Source organism: Thunnus albacares, chromosome 10, assembly GCF_914725855.1.
Source record: "Thunnus albacares chromosome 10, fThuAlb1.1, whole genome shotgun sequence".
NCBI classification, from domain to species: Eukaryota; Metazoa; Chordata; class Actinopteri; order Scombriformes; family Scombridae; genus Thunnus; species Thunnus albacares.
This window is the reverse complement of record NC_058115.1, coordinates 19,198,126-19,216,564: the sequence shown is the minus strand read 5'-3', so window position 1 is coordinate 19,216,564 and position 18,439 is coordinate 19,198,126. Positions and strand designations below refer to the sequence as shown.

At 42.5% G+C, this 18,439-nt stretch overlaps 2 protein-coding genes and 1 long non-coding RNA gene across 5 annotated transcripts; 1 reads left to right on the top strand and 2 right to left on the bottom strand.

Moving 5' to 3' along the window:
* Positions 1-1,022: 1,022 nt before the first annotated feature.
* On the bottom strand, positions 1,023-2,078 carry LOC122990003. The gene is made up of 2 exons (XR_006405230.1): positions 1,987-2,078; positions 1,023-1,737 (listed from the first exon to the last, which is right to left on the bottom strand). It is a non-coding gene; the product is annotated as an uncharacterized LOC122990003 (long non-coding RNA).
* On the top strand, positions 1,731-14,554 carry si:ch211-168f7.5. Its single transcript, XM_044363079.1, has 4 exons — positions 1,731-2,347; positions 8,743-8,962; positions 10,156-10,398; positions 10,640-14,554. Exons 1-4 carry the CDS (start codon positions 2,087-2,089, stop codon positions 13,186-13,188), a joined length of 3,273 nt encoding a protein of 1,090 aa, XP_044219014.1. The 5' UTR covers positions 1,731-2,086; the 3' UTR covers positions 13,189-14,554.
* ttc9c (tetratricopeptide repeat domain 9C) lies at positions 14,361-18,259 on the bottom strand. 3 transcript variants are annotated; one of them, XM_044363085.1, is made up of 5 exons: positions 18,160-18,259; positions 15,859-16,216; positions 15,356-15,538; positions 15,095-15,140; positions 14,361-14,906 (listed from the first exon to the last, which is right to left on the bottom strand). In XM_044363085.1, the coding sequence occupies exons 2-5, from the start codon at positions 16,193-16,195 to the stop codon at positions 14,873-14,875; spliced, it is 600 nt and encodes a 199-aa protein (XP_044219020.1). In that variant the 5' UTR covers positions 16,196-16,216; positions 18,160-18,259; the 3' UTR covers positions 14,361-14,872. The 3 variants fall into 3 exon arrangements, with proteins under 3 accessions (XP_044219020.1, XP_044219018.1, XP_044219019.1); XM_044363083.1 differs by lacking the exon at positions 15,095-15,140 and having other exon boundaries at positions 18,160-18,256; XM_044363084.1 differs by lacking the exons at positions 15,095-15,140; positions 18,160-18,259 and adding an exon at positions 17,621-17,710.
* Between the last annotated feature and the right edge of the window lie 180 nt (positions 18,260-18,439).

Genomic DNA, 18,439 nt, shown 5'->3' with positions numbered 1-18,439 from the left:
GTGCAGAATGTGCATTTCCACTCACTGCTTCACCAGGAGTGAGACTAGTTGAGAAAACTTGACTGATCTTCTCTGTTTTCAAATGGACGACTTTTTGAGGGCATTTATGCTTTTATTTAGGTCAGCAATTCATTTCAACCACAGACCAGCTTTTTCAAGTTCTTTCATTAGAGGGCTGTTAACCCTAAATGCTTTATATGTTTCAATTCATTTAAGAATATAATTGCGTTATAACAGTATTTAGGATTGTGTCTGAGGGTCATTTTCCCATCAGTAAGTGAAGGCTAACAGCTTATTTTAATACTCATTTGGCTAAAAATGACTCATACGTGGTTGTACAGTATGTTCTGTGTTGCACTTCCAGACACAGACGTACTTTATTGGATGTCAACACACAGTAAACAGTAGCCTGCTTCATTTATGGTTGACTGAAAGTCTGTTGTTGTTGTTGTTGCCTTTGAAAAAAAATGGCATCAACACACCGTTTCTGTTCAACTGCCAGCTATTTGTCTTTGTGAAGAACAAATCTGTTCTGATTGAAAAGTTGTGAAACTGAAACAGTGTCAGAATTCATACATTAAAAATTAACTTCTAGTAGGTTTATTAGACTTATTTTCAGCACCATGTACTGTTCAAATAGCATGACACAAGAATGTTTTCAATGCCTCTTCTCATGTGACGGCAGTATTAGATGTAACAGGGTTATATTATATTATATTATATTATATTATATTATATTATATTATATTATATTATATTATATTATATTATATTATATTATATTATATTATATTATATACAGTATATTATTAACATGAGCCTTGTGTTCATTTTACAGCAGATTTGTGAAAAATATCTATAAAGGTTTTAATATAAACAATGATATAAAGTTGAAACTTCAGCTTTAATCGGGAGGGAAAATAGTATTTGTAAAAAGTAAAAAGTATTTGCTGGATTCGGGCCAAATGACTACATGAGAGCAGAGAGAAAGAGGAAATGAGGGAGATAGCATGAAACAAAGGTCAGAATCAGAATACTTTATTGATCCCTGAGGGAGAATTGGGTCACATTACAGTTGCTCATGTTCATGTGAGAAATATGCACAGGGAAATTATAAGGAAAATGAGAAATATGTAAAAATATGTGCATTATACTACAATATATAACAGTGTAAAAGTCCCTGGCCGGGTTTGTGGTTAGCTTTTTAACCCCTAAGCTGAAGAGGCACTCAAGAACCGATACTTTTCTTTTTTTTTTAAACTTGTGATGTTGGACGAGGCTTTTAGGGCCCCTGAGGGTCTGGGGGCCCTGCACAATAGCCTGCCTTGCTTTCTTAGTAATCCAGCCTTGTTCAGAAGGATACTTTTCCAAACATAGCCTATTTCACATCAAATTCTGCAGCACCTTTATACCTAATGATACAAAGAGAGATACAATCTGATGAGGTCACTAACAGACTCACCACCACAGACACACTATCCCTATGGGAACACTTGAGGAATGTGACTATTTGTCCTCAGGCACACTGTACACTCAAGTTGGACACTCCGGGGATTTTTCCATGCGTCCATTCGAAAAACTTCCCCGACCAATCCCTGTGCAGCTCTGGTGCAAGTGGCTCCTCCTCGCTGCTGCCTGCTCCCACATGTTATCACCCTCCGTCTGTCTGTTGCATTGTCTCATTGGGGACGCAGCGCACGGAGCCCAACACCATGGCAACTCCAGCGGACCGGGAAGCTTTATAAGTGACATAAATAAAAGACAATGTCAACAGGAAATCAAGCCTGGATTAATATGAGACGTGGCCCGCTGATGTTGCTCCAGGCTGCCATTGGATTCATTAATTCTAGTGTTGTTCCAGTCAGCGGGGCTGCCTGAAGCTAAAGGCTGCATGGCACGTTAGAGATGGTTATATTTTGCACAGTATTGCGTTAATTCAAGCGGCTACTATGTTGCTATCGCTGGTCTGGACGCGCGTTGCGCTACCTGGTGCTGGACCTTAGCGCGTTCATTGCACTCATTGCACGGTAACAGAGCGGTGGTCAGCGGTGCGCCCCCGGTTCCGCCTGCCGGCACCCCGACGAGGATGGCCGGCCGCCGCGGCTGTGTGAACTCGCTGTGGTCGGGCACCGAGCGGGTCCGCATCGGAGAGCGCCTCAAAGCGACGCTGGCCGGGGTGCTGGAGCTTGAGCTGCTCAGGTGCAAACACCTGGGGATGGTGGACGCCGCTCTGGAGGACCGAGCCGCCGACGCGGAGGAGCAGCCGCGGGCGGAGGACGCGAGCGGAACCCCGGAGAGCGCCGCCGCGGACGCCGAGCAGAGCTCTGCGACATCCCGCAGGCAACAGGTCAGTCAGTGCGTCTGTCAGCTCGTAGCCCGGATCTCTACATGACGAGATTATTAAATATGGATGCGGGGATGATGGTGATCTGCCAACAAGCCGGTCCCTCTGCGGCTCAGTAGACAGATTTTATCTCTGCCTGGCGGCGCATGGCTGTGCCGAGAGATGAATACCCAATTGATTGAGATGGTGCCAGAGAGCAGCCAAGCATGCAGCGAGATCATTATATACAGCAGCAGTGTGACCGTCACATGGAGCAAATGTCATTGAGGTCAGGCTACAGGACCAGGACTGACTGGCTGGCTCTGTGCCCCAGCTCAAGGTTATAAAGGAGGTTGTGGTGGGATACAAGCGCTAAAATCAGGTGCAGGTATTAATAGCCTACACGAGCCAGCAACCAGACACTGCTGCTGCGTTTTTTTGGCTCTGGCCAGTAAGCTCATCAGCTGTAAAGGTCAGCGCACACAGTTTGCATTCAAATCACTCAGTCTGATCACAATATGTTTCATCTTTGTCATCCTGTCCCTGAGTTTTGATCTTTTATTGGGAAATCCTGAATGATCCAGTGCAGTGTGGCTCACTCTTACTGGTCAGGATGTGTGATTTCAGGCTGACACCCAAACATATAAAGAAGATCCATCTTCCAACCTGGTCCTGAAATTGATACAGAGGTGTTTTTGTGTTCACGGTGTGGAGAATGTGGTTTGACATGTAATACAGGAGGACAGGATGTGAACAGGTCCCATCCTGAGGCCTCTGGATACTGAGGCTGTAGGTGGTGTATAGTCCATTATGTGTGAGCATGAACTAGATCTGAACCTGTGAAGTCACCAAAATGTGAAATCTTCTGTTTCTACATTGAAATTTAGAGGATAAAATTTGACAGTGAGAGCAGCCAGCATGGTTTTCTGGTTTTCTGGATATTCAGGATTATTGATAAAACTGGAATTGTTATTGGCAAGAAAATACATGTTTTAAGAGCCAAATAGACATCAATAGACGATGGATAGAAATATAATCAACGACTATTTTGATAATCGATTCATCTTTGAAGTCATTTTTTAAAAGTGAAATAACATTTTCTAGCTTTTCTTGATCTGATTTTATTATTCTGTGAGAATATCTTTTGGTTTTGGAGTGTTGGTTGGACAAAACATACAATTTGAAGATGATTTGAAACTGTGATGGTCATTTTTTCCCAACTATTTTCTGACATTGAACAATGATTGATCAGGAAAATACTCAACAGATTAATAGATTAAGAAATAGACATTAGTTGCAACCTTTTTTCTCAGTTTTTTCCAATCATATGGCACCAATTTTAACAATAACTGCACATTTCAACTACATAGACATACTATACGATCTTTCTAGTGGAGCAATTTCTCTTTGATAATCATATTTATTATTAAATAATTAGTGATGTGCAGAAATATCTTGTCTTCTATGGAGATAAACTTCAAGGGGATTCTCTGCATTGCAAAGAGAGCGTGTTTGTTATTCTCTACTAAATCACTCTGACATGAACTATCTCTGGATAATTTCCGGATTTGATTTGTAACCAGTAACATGACAGGTTTATGTTGTGTTCAAGGTCCTCTCGTGCTGGGATTTTTTTACCAGTTCAGATATGTAATAAGCCACCATTAGATACATTAATAGCATTTTATTGCTATTCAGAGAGAGCAACAGATACTTCATCGCTCTCACTTTCCACAAACTGTTATTACACTGTGAATATGTGTGTCTGATACTGATGAGCAGTATTAGTCAGCAGCCCGCAGCACATTAATACATATTCAGTCCAAATCAGGCCACAGCTGGGGTCACCTTTGCAGAACGGTGTGTTTATTAGACGAAATAATGTGAAATAATATCCCTCATAGGCAGAACTAGAGGGACGAAAATAACTTGATGTAATAAAATCAGTGCAGGGGCAGAAATTGCAGTCCGATCCGAGCAAGGGCATCTCCATGGAAGTGCAGCTCATACTGCGCTGCCTTCCTCGCCACCCACCCACCCACCGACATCTCTGTTGCTCCCCCCGTGGTGCTGAGACATCCCGTGGAGAGGGCAGGCAGCATTGCTCATTCTCACCTCTGAAGGGAGCTGCCAGTGTTGCAGAGCAGCCTGGCACCCTGCCCTCTGCCCAGGCCGGCCTCCGCCAACACACACACATACAAACACACACCAACCTTTGCATAAATGGAGACAAATTGTTGTTGCAAAAGTGACCACATGTAGTTTAAACAGTGCAGCAGCTGGAGAGACACCAAGTCAGAGCAGACGGAGCACCTGTTGTTTTATTTACTGCCACAAAGGTGAAATAGCTGCACTTATTGTACAGGTTTCATTCCTAAACACTTTATATATCAATTTTACCTGAAATTCATTATTCACTGCTTTAAAAAAAAACACAGGTTATTCTGTTTTCAAAAAAAAAAATCTACTTTGTAAACCAAGGATTAGATGACTCATAACATAATGTGCTCTACTTTAACACCAGCTCTGCTGTGTTGTGGTTTTTTTCCATTTTGGAATTAAACTCTCGAAATGTGATTCACCTTTTCTCTCTCTAATAGCAGAGAAAGTTCTCACTGTGCAAATCCATATTTGGCAGGTCGGGATTATGGCTGCACATTGTCATCTGTGATGGACAAATGCAAATCTTAATCTTCTCAACCATGTCATGTGTTTCAGTGTTTGAGGGTTGGACAGGTTTTTTTTTAAAGTAATTACACTTGTGGCAAAAACAATGCTTGTGTAATATTATTTGTGGAATGAAAGCACATTTAATTAGCATAAATGTGTTATTTGTAGAAAATTTGACAGAAAATGAATCAGAAATGCCAACATTTTGCTGGTTTCAGCGTCTCAAATGTGATGATTTCATACTTTTCTTTGCTGTACTTTACAGTAAACTGAATATCGTTGGGTTTTGGACAAACAAAACATCTGAAGATGTAATTTTGACTCATAAAATAGTGATTTTCCAGACATTTTATAGACCAAATGATTAATTGATAATGAAAATAACAGTTAGTTGCAGCCCTACATTTGTATATGCAATCTGTTTTTATAAATAGAACCAACTTTAATTTCCAAATGAGGTATTCTGCATTATATAAAGAAGAAAAAACTCAAGTTCTCAGTGTGTAACATTTTAATCTTTTTATACTTTTCAACAGCTCTTCTTGCCTTCAACACAAGTGTCAAGGCCAAGTTGGTGAAAAACTGATCCTTCCCACTGTTGCCATTCAGTATTTAAAAATAAACTGAATGAAACACATAAGAGAATAAGGGGATGTGCTACAGATGTGCCCTTTTACTGAAGCCAGCCTGTCTTCAAATTAGGTTTAGTATTGGAAAGCATCATCTTACATGGAGAGCCATTAGGCTGACTTGTGGAGTGAGACAAGCTTTTGTCTCTGGTTCTTGCCTCAAGATCTTTCTGAGCTCACAGAAAAAAGAAAAAAAAAAGTCTGTAACGTTGATACTTTCATGTGTTTGTGTGAAATCCACCTAAATGTTTCAGAAACGCTGGAGCTCATCACATCACTCGGCGGTGAAGATGAAGACAGCACAGCGTGGGCTGTTCTTTAAATTTCAATACCACATTAATAACACATGAACGATAAATACTGCGCTGTACTTCTCATCGAACACTAGCTCCATCCTACACTGTTTGGCCTCAACATGGCAACCGCTGCAGTTTGTCTCACTGTAATGACATAATGCACTCATTAAGAGGAGGTGTGTTGCTTGTGCAGCTGCGATCACTGTAGCATTATTATCCAATCGACCCATACGTTTCCAACATATTGTTCCGGAGGGGCTGCACTCCTCCCTCGCATGAAGGAATATCACATTACATAGCTCTGAGCGGACCCCCACCCACTTGTCTGTCAGCCCCCTATGATTTGATAATGCACTGGTCTCTGTGTAACACCATATCCTGTAATGTGTATTATGTTGTTGATGGATAATCTGGAGAGAGATGGACATTTTTGCAGATATTTACACATCCGAGGGACTTTATAAAGGGTTAATTCATATCTTTAAATAGACAGAGTTAGAAGTTAAGGGAAAAAAAACTTAAGTTGAAGCTCTTACAAGTGCAGAAAGATGGACATATGTGCTTTTATAGCAACAGGAGGTGAAGGCAATGAGTGGGCTTTGGCGGCACAACAGACAACCGAACATACATGTGAGGAAGAAAAAGTCACAACAAGACTGGATTGTGTGTGTTCAGGCTCAGGATGAGTTAAATATTTCGCCAGGCCTGTTGTGCTGTTGTGGTTCTGTGTGTGGGAGGAGAAGCGAGAGAGAGAGAGAGAGAGAGAGAGTTAGAGAGCGAGCAGCTGTAGCTATGGTGAGTAGGGGGCGGCTGGCACGAAGGATATTATAGAAGTGGGGGGGGGGGGGTAGGGGTGTAGGGGGGTGATTATTTGTCAAGGGGAGTGTGGGGGAGGTAGGGGTCCTTCAAGATGCCCTTCTATCTCACCCGGCAACCACTCGCCCTCCCCACCTCACCGCCTTCACTCAGTCAGAGACCGAGAAATAAGAGAGTGAGTCACTGTCTCTTTTTTTGTCCCTCTTGCTTGTTTTTGGTCACCCACTCAGCCACGACTCACTTTAGACTCACAAGGGGAAAAAAAAAAGGGACAGAAATGAGTCTTCTCTTCTTCTCACAAGAGCCGAGAGGAAGAGAGGATAAGATTAAGACAGGTCAAAGTCTGAAACTCTTTTCCTTCCTTCCTTCTTTCCTTCTCAGTCCACCCCCCCCTTCCCTTCTGCCGCTCTGGCTGCTCTTTGTTACGTCATCTGTCTTCTCTCATTATCTTCTGAAGCCCCCCCCCCCCCCTCCTCTCTCTCCTGTCACCCCAGCAGTGAGTCACCACCTGTATTGTTTCCTCAGTAACAAGAGGATTGATCAGTGCCACTCACAGGCTCTCTGTTGTCTGGGCTCAATCGGTCTAATGCAGGGGGCTCTTGGCTGCGGTCTGAGAGGGTGGGTGGGGGGGATTTAGAGGATAATTGAAGGGTGGGGGGGTGGTGGGGGTTACTCTACCAAGCCCTTACTAATCTAGGAAATTGAGGCACTCTGCTAACTTGGCGGGGTGATTGTTATTCTTGGTATTATGTGGGGCCCTCATTCCTGACCATTACGGTAACATCGGTGACATCATCGGGGTGTGCGTCTGGTAAATGACGTCATAGACACACAACCCTACATGTGTTTTTTCCACATGGATATAACTTGGTCTTTTAAGGAGTGTGATTGTTACACATTACAGCAGTATTTCACTTTCATTAGAAACGCTCTTGTATCAGGCCTCTACAGATATTTGAGTGGTACATTAACCTAGTAAAGTTAGTTTCAAGTAAAATTCCTGCATTTAAACTTTTACTTCAGTAAAATTAAATAAATATATATTGTTCAGTGATTATTGTGGTGAGTAACTATAGCTGTCAAATAAAGGTAGTGAATTAAAAAGTACAACATTTCCTCCTGAAATATAGTGGAGTATAATTATAAGGTAGTATAAAATGGAAACAAAATCCTCAAACTAAGTACAACATAAAGTACAGTGGTTGTGCAAAAGTAGCTACTCTCAACACTCAGTTAAGGCCGAGGAATAAGTCAGGATCATTATGTTTTATCTGACAGTGCTTTTCTTTATATTGATGGTATGATTATATGAAAAAGCTACAGTTTTAAATTATGTTTCTGAGCAAACTGTAATTAAAAGTTGACAAAATTACTCAGTGACTTTTTTTGCTTTACACATTTGAAGACTTTTTTTCTGATGTAATAATAAGCACTATTCATCAATTTGAGCATTTTAAATATGATTTTGCTTACATTTACCATGTATATCATATAGTATATTGATAATGGAAAAATAAATTATCCTGATATTGATTTGAACCATATCTTACAGCTCGCCCGACTCAGTTTTTAACCTGAGCTGTGTACAAGGGGCCATATTTTTTGTGTCTACAGATGAATAGCCACTAAAGCACATTACAATCTGTCACTGAAGTGAAATATCACCTTAACAAACAAGCTGTGCATTGTGTATTACAATGAGTAATGTCTCACTGTTTGCCTTCTCTTATTACACCCATTTACAAAACAGGTATTGTCTGGGATTTTGGCAACTGTAATATTGTGTTAAAGCTTAAATTATGTGTTTTCTGGTCCTAAAGGCTGTAAAATAAATGCTGCAAATGTCTTTACATGAACTATACTTCTTTCACAAAAATGATTAATATAAAAATATTGTAATCTAGGAGTAGTAATCACATTATCACTGTTGAGATATTTCTTTCAAAAACATTGTTGATTTTGCCTGTGTCGCTCAGCCCTAACCTGTCTCGTGTTTTGTTTTTTTCAGGCTCCCTCTCCCTCAGATATAATGGTATCACCTTGTCAGAGCAGCCCAGAGGACTCTGGCAGTAATTCTGGGGATGGGACAGTTCACTCCTCATCTGGTAGGGGGAGTAACTCACGCTGGTCTACTCTTTCCTGGGATGCCCCGTCTGACCTGCTGTCTCCCCCAACACCAGACCCCAGCGGTGCAGTCCACCTGGATAGTGACTCCAGACCTAGTTCAGGTAAAAAAAGACACATCTACACTTCAAGATACACACTTGTGCTCAGCTGTGAATATTGAAGACAGTGTGTGATCCACAGCACTGACCTGCACAATGACCAACACAGTGTGAGAGCTCACCTTGTGTGAGAGAGGTCCAATTAAACATTAACCACCTCTTTTTTTTAAAACTTTGGTTTACTTGCACTGTGTCACTTGGCACTGACTCATTCAGTTTCAGTTTGCCAAAGTCTTATCCACTCTTGTTGTTACTGTGATCCCTGTGTCTCTACACCCAACTCAGACATTCCTCTGCTGTTACGCACTTACACATACACGCCTTACTTTACTTGGGTGTAGCGAAAATCTAGCACTTGATTCAGTTAAACCTTGAAACCAGGAAAGGCATTATTTAATTACATTCTTAGGTTTGAAGTTATTTTCACAGCTTAATGTGTTAAACTTTCATCTTAATTCTGATTTGTCAGCTCTTATTTGGAGTGACTGTACTGTTTTGGCGCTGACTATCTCGATGTTACTTGTTAGTTAAATATTGGATCTAGTACTGTGACGCCTTTTTCCTGGAATTTATGTGTTGAGTTTCTGTCTTGTCTGTGTTTAGCGAGGGTTGTTATTACTGACCATTTTCCTTTATATATATCCAAACTAAACACTGCAGCTACTGGAAATATTTTGTGTGTGACTTTTCTCAGGAAAAACCAACAGTACCAGACAGAAAGTATAAAACTGCAAATGTAAAACCTATACATAAAATCACCATTGTGTGACAGCACAAAGTAGCAACACTGATGACATCCGTGTTTATGAAAATGGTGGATTTTGTGTTTTTTTCAATTTGTAGTTAAATAAACATAAGTTGTGTCATATGGTAGCTTGACAACAGAGGCCTATGCAAGCAATCCACAAAAGACAAAAAAGAAAACCAACCAACAAAAAATGAGTACAGGTCTAAGAAAAACCAGAATCCCAATAATAGAGAATTAATAATACTAATGATGATAGTAACAATACAATTCAAATAATGGCCAGTATATTACATAACCACCAGACAGGTCAGGACTCTAGGGGGCCCCTATTTTTATCACCCCTTTATCATCAGCCCCTCTAAGAATGATTGAGAAATTGTTGGATGTTGTCACAAAATGTTACATATGTATATATATGCAGATTGAGTTTATTTCCTCTCTCATCAAGGTTTCTATTCAGTGAGCGGGAGCTCTCTGTCGGACTCTTGCTACTCTGTGTCCAGTGATGCCACTCAGGGAGGACCAGCGCCACTGGCCAGACCCCTGAAGCTGTGGGAGCAGGTTCCTCTGTCTGCTGACAACACTGACATCCTGTGGTCAGATGGTGTAGTGAAGCAGCAGCAGCCACAGCAGCCTGCAGTTTACAGCAGCCACAATGATGCTGAACAAACAGAAGGGATATCAGTCTCAGGTGAGCAAATAATGCAAATAATGGATCCATCAGTCATGTAAATCCATACATGGAAATATGAAATTTTCAGCCAAAGGTGGTTCAGAAAGTTCAACTGAAGATGGTTCCCAGCACTGTTGTGGCTACAAAATGCCAGTATTATGTATGTATGTATGTAAAGAGGTGGGGATATAAATATTTAGGGAACAATCATCTAAAATAAATGTTTGGTCTAAAATTCTTCTTCCTTTGTCTCTTACAGTCTCAAGTGACCTTGAAGCGACTGGTTTGAGCTTTCTGTCTGACCTCTGCTCAGGCCTCGGTGACTCCTTGATTTCTTCCCTCCTCCCGCTTCTCGATCCAGCCTCTTCTTCCTCCACCTCCTCTGTCTATCCGAGACCCCAGCTGGATTCTCGCTACTGTACAGACCTGGTGTCCCGTCGGACAAAAGAGGTATACCCCTACCCTAGCCCACTGCATGCCGTCGCCCTCCAAAGCCCCCTCTTCACCTCCCAGAGCCAGGAGCAATCAGCCTCTCCCAGTCCTGAAGGAACCCAACCAGATGAACCACCAGAATCCACTGCTGATTTAAGTCTGCCTCTCCAGCCTCAGCAGCCCACATCCCAGGCCTCTTTCACCCAGCTGGAGCAGTACATCTCTAGGCTAGCTCGCCAATATCATAGTCGGGTAACCTCTTCCACCTCTGATCTCACTTCAGCTGCTACACCTTGTTCAGTCACAAACCGAGGTTTCTGTACCCCCGGCAAAAGTCACGGTTCCACTCAGTCCCTGTCTGCCTTCGAGAACCGCAGTACACCCTCCACCCTGCCAGGGGGCAACATCACACCCTGCAAATCACTTCTGGGAAACTCTGCTAGAGTCAGCCTTAGCACTACTGGGAAAAAAGCCACCAGGAACTCAATCAACCTGGGTAACCTTCCCTCTGCAACTGGAGAGGATTTGAACATAAATCTGCATCTCAACCTCAATTTGAACCTTGCTCCTGGTTTAAATTCTAACCAGGGACTGGTAGACAATCCCAAACATGGCAGTTGTGGAGCTTTGCGGAGTGACTTTGCTGCAGCTTCCACTGCTTCTGCTACATCACTCTCCTCTACACCCACCCCAGCACTTAGAGCTCGACCTCGCATTTCCACCTGTCCCTCAAGCCTGAGCCACCGCAGTTCCCTGGAGGTCACTTCGGGGTCTGGAAACAGTTCTGGATTTGGGTCAACCGCCTTCTGTCGATCATTAGACTGGAGCAGCGGTGCTCCCCCTGAGTCTGGTACATCAGCGTTTGGCACGAATTCTGGATCAGCTCCTGGGTCTCAGCGCAGCAGCTTGATCCAAGAGTCCAGCTCCAGTCCCAAGCTAAGCGAAGACTCCCCCATGGTGGGAGAGATCTCCCGCCTCTCCGGCCTGTCAAGGGCTGTTGTAGTTGGACTGATGGAACAAGGTGTGGAGCTGGATATCGACTGCTTCCAAGCAGACACAGCAGGTGAGGTGAGGGGTCATGGTAAAAGTCACCTGACAGCCCAGACAGATCAGTCACATGACTACACTAGACTGAATGAACTGAGCCCTCAGAGACCAATACAGCTGTCTCTCAGTGTCACCCACTCTCCCCAGTCTCAGTCCAGTCTCACTCCTCCTCTCTCCCACTCCAGCAGCCCAATTCACCCTTACCAGTCCATTCATATTCCCTCTGCCCACTACTCCTCACACTGCCACTACCAGCAGACCCCTTCCCCATCTGACCTTCCTTCCTCCACAGCGTCCTCCCCTGCCTCCCGCGCTACAGCGAGGGGCCGCTCCCCTCCACGGCCTCTCCAGCCTTCCCCTTTGGGTGCAACCCCTCTCTCTGTTTTCCGAAGGGATGCGCCCTTCCAGTGTTCCCTGCCTCGTGCCAATACCAGGACCTCTCCTTTGGAGCATGGCGGCATCCAGCCAAGGGGTGGATCACTTCGGCAGAGTGGAGGAGGAAGTGGGGGTAGCGGTGGGTGGAAGAGGGTGGAGGGGGAGGGGCTCTACAGGGGGAAGCATGCCTCCCACAAGTTGATCAGGGCGGCAACAGTGAACAGCTATACTAAGAGAGAGGACTACAGCTCTGTTTGGGGTGAAGAGGAGGAGAGGGAGCGAACAGCAGCCCAAACACCCAGAAAGACCTCTAACAAACTCTGGAGGGGCTTTGAGGGTCGCCTCTGGAGCAAAGAGTCAGAGAGCGAAAGGGAGGAGATGGACAGAGCGGAGTATGGCTATGGAAGGAGAAGGAACAGCGGTGGAAGCTGGAGAAGGGAACACCGGAGGGTGAAGTCGGGGTCCAGTAGTAATGACAAGAGGCCAAAAGTAGAAAGCTCTCCCATCTTCTCAAAGAAGAGGGGGAAAGAGGAGGTGGAGAGACGCAGCTCCAGCCTCAGGCTATCCAGGAGGGCTCTTTTCAGGAGTGAGTCCCAAGGCTTGCTGGTTCCTCGTAACCACAGCGAGGAGCCCAGAAAACAGGCACACTGGGTCTCCTCTGTAGATGTGGGGCAAGGTAGCATGGGTATCAACAAAGACGAAGGGGTCAGACTGCTGAGAGCAAAGGAGGGGGACAAACGTCTGTCCTCCACAGCCAGTCTGTTTAACCTCTCCCGTTCTCAGAGCCTGGAGGGCAGCTGCCACTCCCTCTCCCCGCTCTCCTCCCCTTCCTTTTCTCCATCACCTCCTCCAAGGATGCCCCTCCAGCGCTCTCGATCGCTGCGGGACTTGGGGAGGAGAGTGTTTGGCTCCATGAGGTCCCTGAGTCTCAAGCGGAAACCATCAAAGAAGTGACATTTGTACAATAAATGAACATCACAGTGGATGCCACATCCATGTGTTACAAAACACCGGTAATGGCTGGTATTGTGTTTCATTGTAAAAGGAAGCTCCATCATTTTTAATTTTAAAATGTAAAAGACTTTTTGACTGGTTAGACCGATAAGACACTGGTTCTATAATACTGGCAAAAATACCAGTTCCTTCATCCACCACCAGTAAGATGGAAGTTCCTCTCAGGCACAAAAAGTCTGTAAAATCTATTCATTTTTTTTCTTGGCCGTCTTCATTCATTCTAGTTGTTTTTGTAAATTTTTAATGACAGTGACATTTATCCACTTTTATAGCTGCCAACAAAGTACACAATGCCTGTCAGATTTCTTCAAAAAGGTCCTGCAGCACAATCAGAGTGCTTTGTAGCCAAATGATTGCACTGCATGTCCCGAAATCATTCCTCACTGACACCGCATTATTCTAAATAGTGCAACCTACAGTAGCAAGCAGACCACTGTAGGGTACAGGATGGCTCATAGTGAAATGTCAGTGAAAAACAAACAAACAAAGGAGACAACTTTATTTGGGGTGAAGAATTCCTTTGAGGAGCTGCAAACCTTGTATGAATTTCACTTATGTGAGTGTTGAAGAAATGTCGTTTCAAAGGCTTTGACACCTTGATAGGAACACAGCTCTGGTTAAAACAAAGGGAAATTACCTTTTGTTGGCTGAAAGGTTGCCCAATTCAAAGGCACTAAACATACCCATATTGGCTATAAGCGGCTTCCTTATAAATCTATTGGTTGAATCTTCCTGTAAACCATGAGTATGAATGTGTATGTGTACACTCCCCTTATGCATGCTGCTCTGTGACTTGTTCAGTGATTATAGCTATTGTGAGAATGTGATATTCCTCTTGGTTTATAGGCAATAATGCCTCTGAAGTACAATCATATTGGCCAGATAATGACCAAAACCAAGCAAATACTCTTTAACTTGATATTGTGCTCAGGATTTTGAAATAAATATTGAATGATTAAAATATTTGAGACAAAATGTGGCTTCTCATGGCTTATGATTAATAAAAGAAATGTTTAACTAAACTTGTAATGTGCCTGAAATAACTACAGTTCGTGGTTTGTACAACATTGACAATCACATGAGTTTGATAGAAACACGTCTGAGCTTGGACATTCATTATACAAAATATTTTACTTGAAAACTCACAAAATCAACACTGACCAGACAACTGCAATCATAAAGGCATTATCAGGACTTTGAGTAGCACATGAAGAGTCTCACGGTAGCCGTCAGAAGCATCTTTGTGAAATATCCAAACTCCAGCTCTCTTGAGCTAAAAAAAAAAAAAAAAAAGCTTTTCCTGTTGCTAGGAAACAAACTTTTCTGTCCTCTCCTTTCTATTTTCAGCAGCGTCCTTTTTACTTTCTCACCTCATAATCACCCAGAGAAGACACAGTAACATTAGGTCTGTGAACATTCTTCAATTGGTTGGGGACCAGCTGAGGCTGAACAAAGTCTCTCTTAGGCTGAGACTTCATTTTGGTGGGTTGTGCTGTTTGGCTAAACTCCCTCACCAGCTGTGTTGGTTTGGTTAATCCCTTCTCCAGACCTGCCCTTCAGGCTGGAAGAAAACATCTCACGGTACATGGCCTTCTCCTTTTGTAACTCCCGATTCAGCTTCTCTTCAGCCCTCTGCAGGTGCTTCCGGACGTTGGCATCTGTGACAGAAAAATGAAGACGTTTTGTTTTGGAAAGAAATAAATTCCTTTATCCCACAGGTCTTCAAATATGCACGAGAAGGCAAGGAGAGAATCTGTTCAATTAAATTATGTGTGTATATGTTTTATGCAACAATTATTGGATTTTTTAAAAGGTGCAAAAATACTTTTTAAGCCTTACTTCTCACCTATTTGGTGTTGCAAAAATGAGGTGATTCATGCTTGCACTTTGTACTGAGACGAGAAAAATCAATATTCATGTATAAGAACCAGTAGGAACAAAGTACTCATTTGAAACAAATCACCATCAAAAATATAGTGATTAGTAAAAACACACAGTGAGACTGCACTGAGAAACTGTCACGCCAGAAATACCTAAATGACTATTCTTCCTATAGACTGGCTTGAGCTTGCTGTGGATGATCCTTGTGTGCTCGCTTATCTCTTACCATTAGGCTGCTCCCTGCAGGCCTGGGTGAGGTACTGTTTGGCTGTCTGTGCGTCTCCCAGCTCCAGTGTGGCCACTCCTGCCCTGTACAGTGCTTTGACATCACCTGGTCGCCACTGCAGAACCCGCAGGCTGTACTCCCGGACACGAGCATAATCAACACTCTGTCTCTGCAGCAAACAGGCTGAAAGAGATATGTACAGTATGTGTATATAAAATTCTGTACAAGCCCAGCAGCTGTTTGTTCTTTTCCCTCATAAGACAACCTGTAAAAAAACTCTCTTAAAATGTTGTCACCTCTTTGAGGCATCACTGAACTGGAGAGTGATTTGTTAGAACTTATTATGCTGAGGATATGATATGAAACTAATACTCTGATATTCAGAGCGGTCTTCTGAGGAGCCTCTAGTTTTTAACAGAACCTCGGATATATTTTCTACTCCATTCGGATATTCTAGTATTCCTTTCACCTCTGTTCTTTAAATGGTTATATTTTTTATATACCAGCTAAGTTGTTGTAGCAGTCCACTTGTGTGTTTCTCAGTAACTCTTCCTGTTCAGATGTGAGAGCAGGCATCTCAGGTCCAAACCCTTTCACTGACGCCATCACATCAGAGTCCAGGCCTCGGAGGACCAACAGAGCACGGTGATAACGGCCGATGGCTGAACGGATGTTCTTCTCCCGATAGAAAGCGTTCCCTTCTGTTTTCATTTGGGCTGCTTCTTCTAGCGAAGCCCAAACTGGCTTCACGGAGGTCGCTCTAGACCTAGAAAAGCTTGGTTCTGCTGCCGCAGCTGCCCCCTGCACATCTGGACTCTCCTCTCCTCCTGCAGCCTCCATTTCTGCAGTGGAGCTAATTAGCTGCAGAAATGAGAAACTGCATGTAAATTAATGTGTTAAAAAGCCACTGGTGAGCAGTACATACATGTACAGACACATTACAGCCACATTATAGCATTTCTACTCTACATTTAGTGCTGCATTGACCTGATAAACTGAATTGATATGGCACCAATACTTCAATTTACTGAAGAACTGGAGGAAAATAAACACCTATTCTAGTGAGGTGTAGACAGGAAAGAAAAGACGGGAAAGCTGCACACTCTGATGTAATAATTCCTTTCAAGTTAAAAATGTTACACGACAAGAAGACAACCTTTTGAACTTGACAACTACTTTAATGGCAATAGCTATGTTCACACTCAACACTTTCTGTGCCTTCACAATTAAAAGCTCCCACTTTCTCCCAATACATGATAACATGTACACTCTCACACCGAAAGGTATTTGGCCAACTGAATATAACAGCATGATAACATTATAAGCATACACATGAATGAAAGCTAGGTATTAGTATGTATTTAATACCTGGAACTTGGAAATAAAGATCAAAGTTTTGGCAGTGTGCCTGCATTACAAACTGCAGGCATAGAGCTTAAAAGGGTGGGAGGGAGGATCTAATGAAAGACTCAGCTATCAGTTTTCATTCATGACATTGTAGGAATCAGCTATTTGGAGTTTGACTCATATGAGAGACTAAAAGTTTGGATATTTCTGCCTCTGATGCATTTTGATCTTTTTATTCCTCAATTTGTGTCTTGTGAACTCCACAACTTTATGCAGGTATAATACTTATTTTCTCAATTAATCATTTAGTCTATAAAATGTCAAACATATGGAAAAAACACCACATTAAATGTCTTTTCATGGTCATTGTCATTTTAAAACTGCTAAACCTTCTGATGAAGTACAATTGTATTTTGCACAAGCCTAAAAATAATATTGGGCTGCAACTAAGGTATATTTTCATATTGATTAATCTGCCAGCTATTTTCTTAATTAATCGATTAATCATTATGTCTATAAAATGTCAGAACATTGTGAAAGATGCTCATTATCATTTCCCAGAGTTAAAGGAGACGTCTTTATACATCTTTTTTTGATTGACCAACAGTCAAAAACACAAAGTTATTCCGTTTACTATCATGTATGACAAAGAAAAGCATTAAATCACCACATTTGAGAAGCTGCAACCAGAAAATATTTGACATTTAAAAAAAAAGACTAAAACGATTATCAAAATTGTTGCCAATTAATTCTCTGTCAGTCGACTAATCCTTGCAGCCCTAATTTAAATGTCTTTACAAAAGAACTGAGGAAAAATGTATACTTATAGCTTAATGTTAATGGATGCCAATCAGTTCCACACAGTGGCTACACATATTTTAACTGGAGAAAGTCAACAGATCTGGTATCAACCATTACCCTGAGTTTACTGGAAGAGAGGTAGGGTCATTCAGGTCCAGTGAATATTGCCTACTTAGCAGTATTTCCATGTTGCTAAGTAACTAGTTAGTCTCAGTGTGAATGCACCTGCATTAGCCTGTTTCTTGTTAAAAATAATTACATTTGCTAGCTGTTGGTTTTGCTAATGTTGTTAATTTTTTAAATTATCAGCAACCATCTCCACCCCACTTCACGTGAAATAGTGTGTTTTCGTTTCACTACTGTTACTTTCCTCTTGCTAACGTGTATTTGTGGAACTTCAGTTGCTCCTCATAAAGAGTCAACGTCATCACTGAAAAACGTCATTCATTTGTAACGTTTTTTAACTGACTCACTCCAACTAACGTTCAAACGTGAACGGTTAGTAGCTACAGTTAGCCGAGCTAGCAGAGTTACCAAGTTAACTTCAGCTCCTCACACACTGAGCTCACTCTCATTCTGTTAAGTTCAAAACGTTTGTACAGTTTAACTGTTTGGTGCGTTTCATGTAACGGTTAAATTGTTATGCATGGTCTCACCTTAAACGTCACTAGGAAGACAATCAACGGACAGCTACTTCTCACAGTTGACAACCATTCTGCTGCTGTTGTGTTCCGGCGCCTCCTTGTTTTCTGATATAAAATGGTCAAAACTTCAACGTGATGTCACATTACTGCCACGAGCAGGCCGAACCGGGAATTACAGGTACACACACACACACACACACACACACACACACACACACACACACACACACACACACACACACACACACACACACACACACGTCAGACCATGGTCACTTCTAGGGACATTACA

Excerpts from the sequence above, each read along its gene's own strand:
- si:ch211-168f7.5 (XM_044363079.1), top strand. The coding sequence starts at position 2,087 with ATGGCCGGCCGCCGCGGCTGTGTGAACTCGCTGTGGTCGGGCACCGAG. Across the intron at positions 2,348-8,742 it reads CGACATCCCGCAGGCAACAG|GCTCCCTCTCCCTCAGATAT; the intron begins GTCAGTCAGTGC and ends TGTTTTTTTCAG. Across the intron at positions 8,963-10,155 it reads TGACTCCAGACCTAGTTCAG|GTTTCTATTCAGTGAGCGGG; the intron begins GTAAAAAAAGAC and ends TCTCTCATCAAG.
- ttc9c (XM_044363083.1), bottom strand. The coding sequence starts at position 16,195 with ATGGAGGCTGCAGGAGGAGAGGAGAGTCCAGATGTGCAGGGGGCAGCT. Across the intron at positions 15,539-15,858 it reads CTGCTACAACAACTTAGCTG|CCTGTTTGCTGCAGAGACAG; the intron begins GTATATAAAAAA and ends TATCTCTTTCAG. Across the intron at positions 14,907-15,355 it reads CTGCAGGGAGCAGCCTAATG|ATGCCAACGTCCGGAAGCAC; the intron begins GTAAGAGATAAG and ends TTTCTGTCACAG.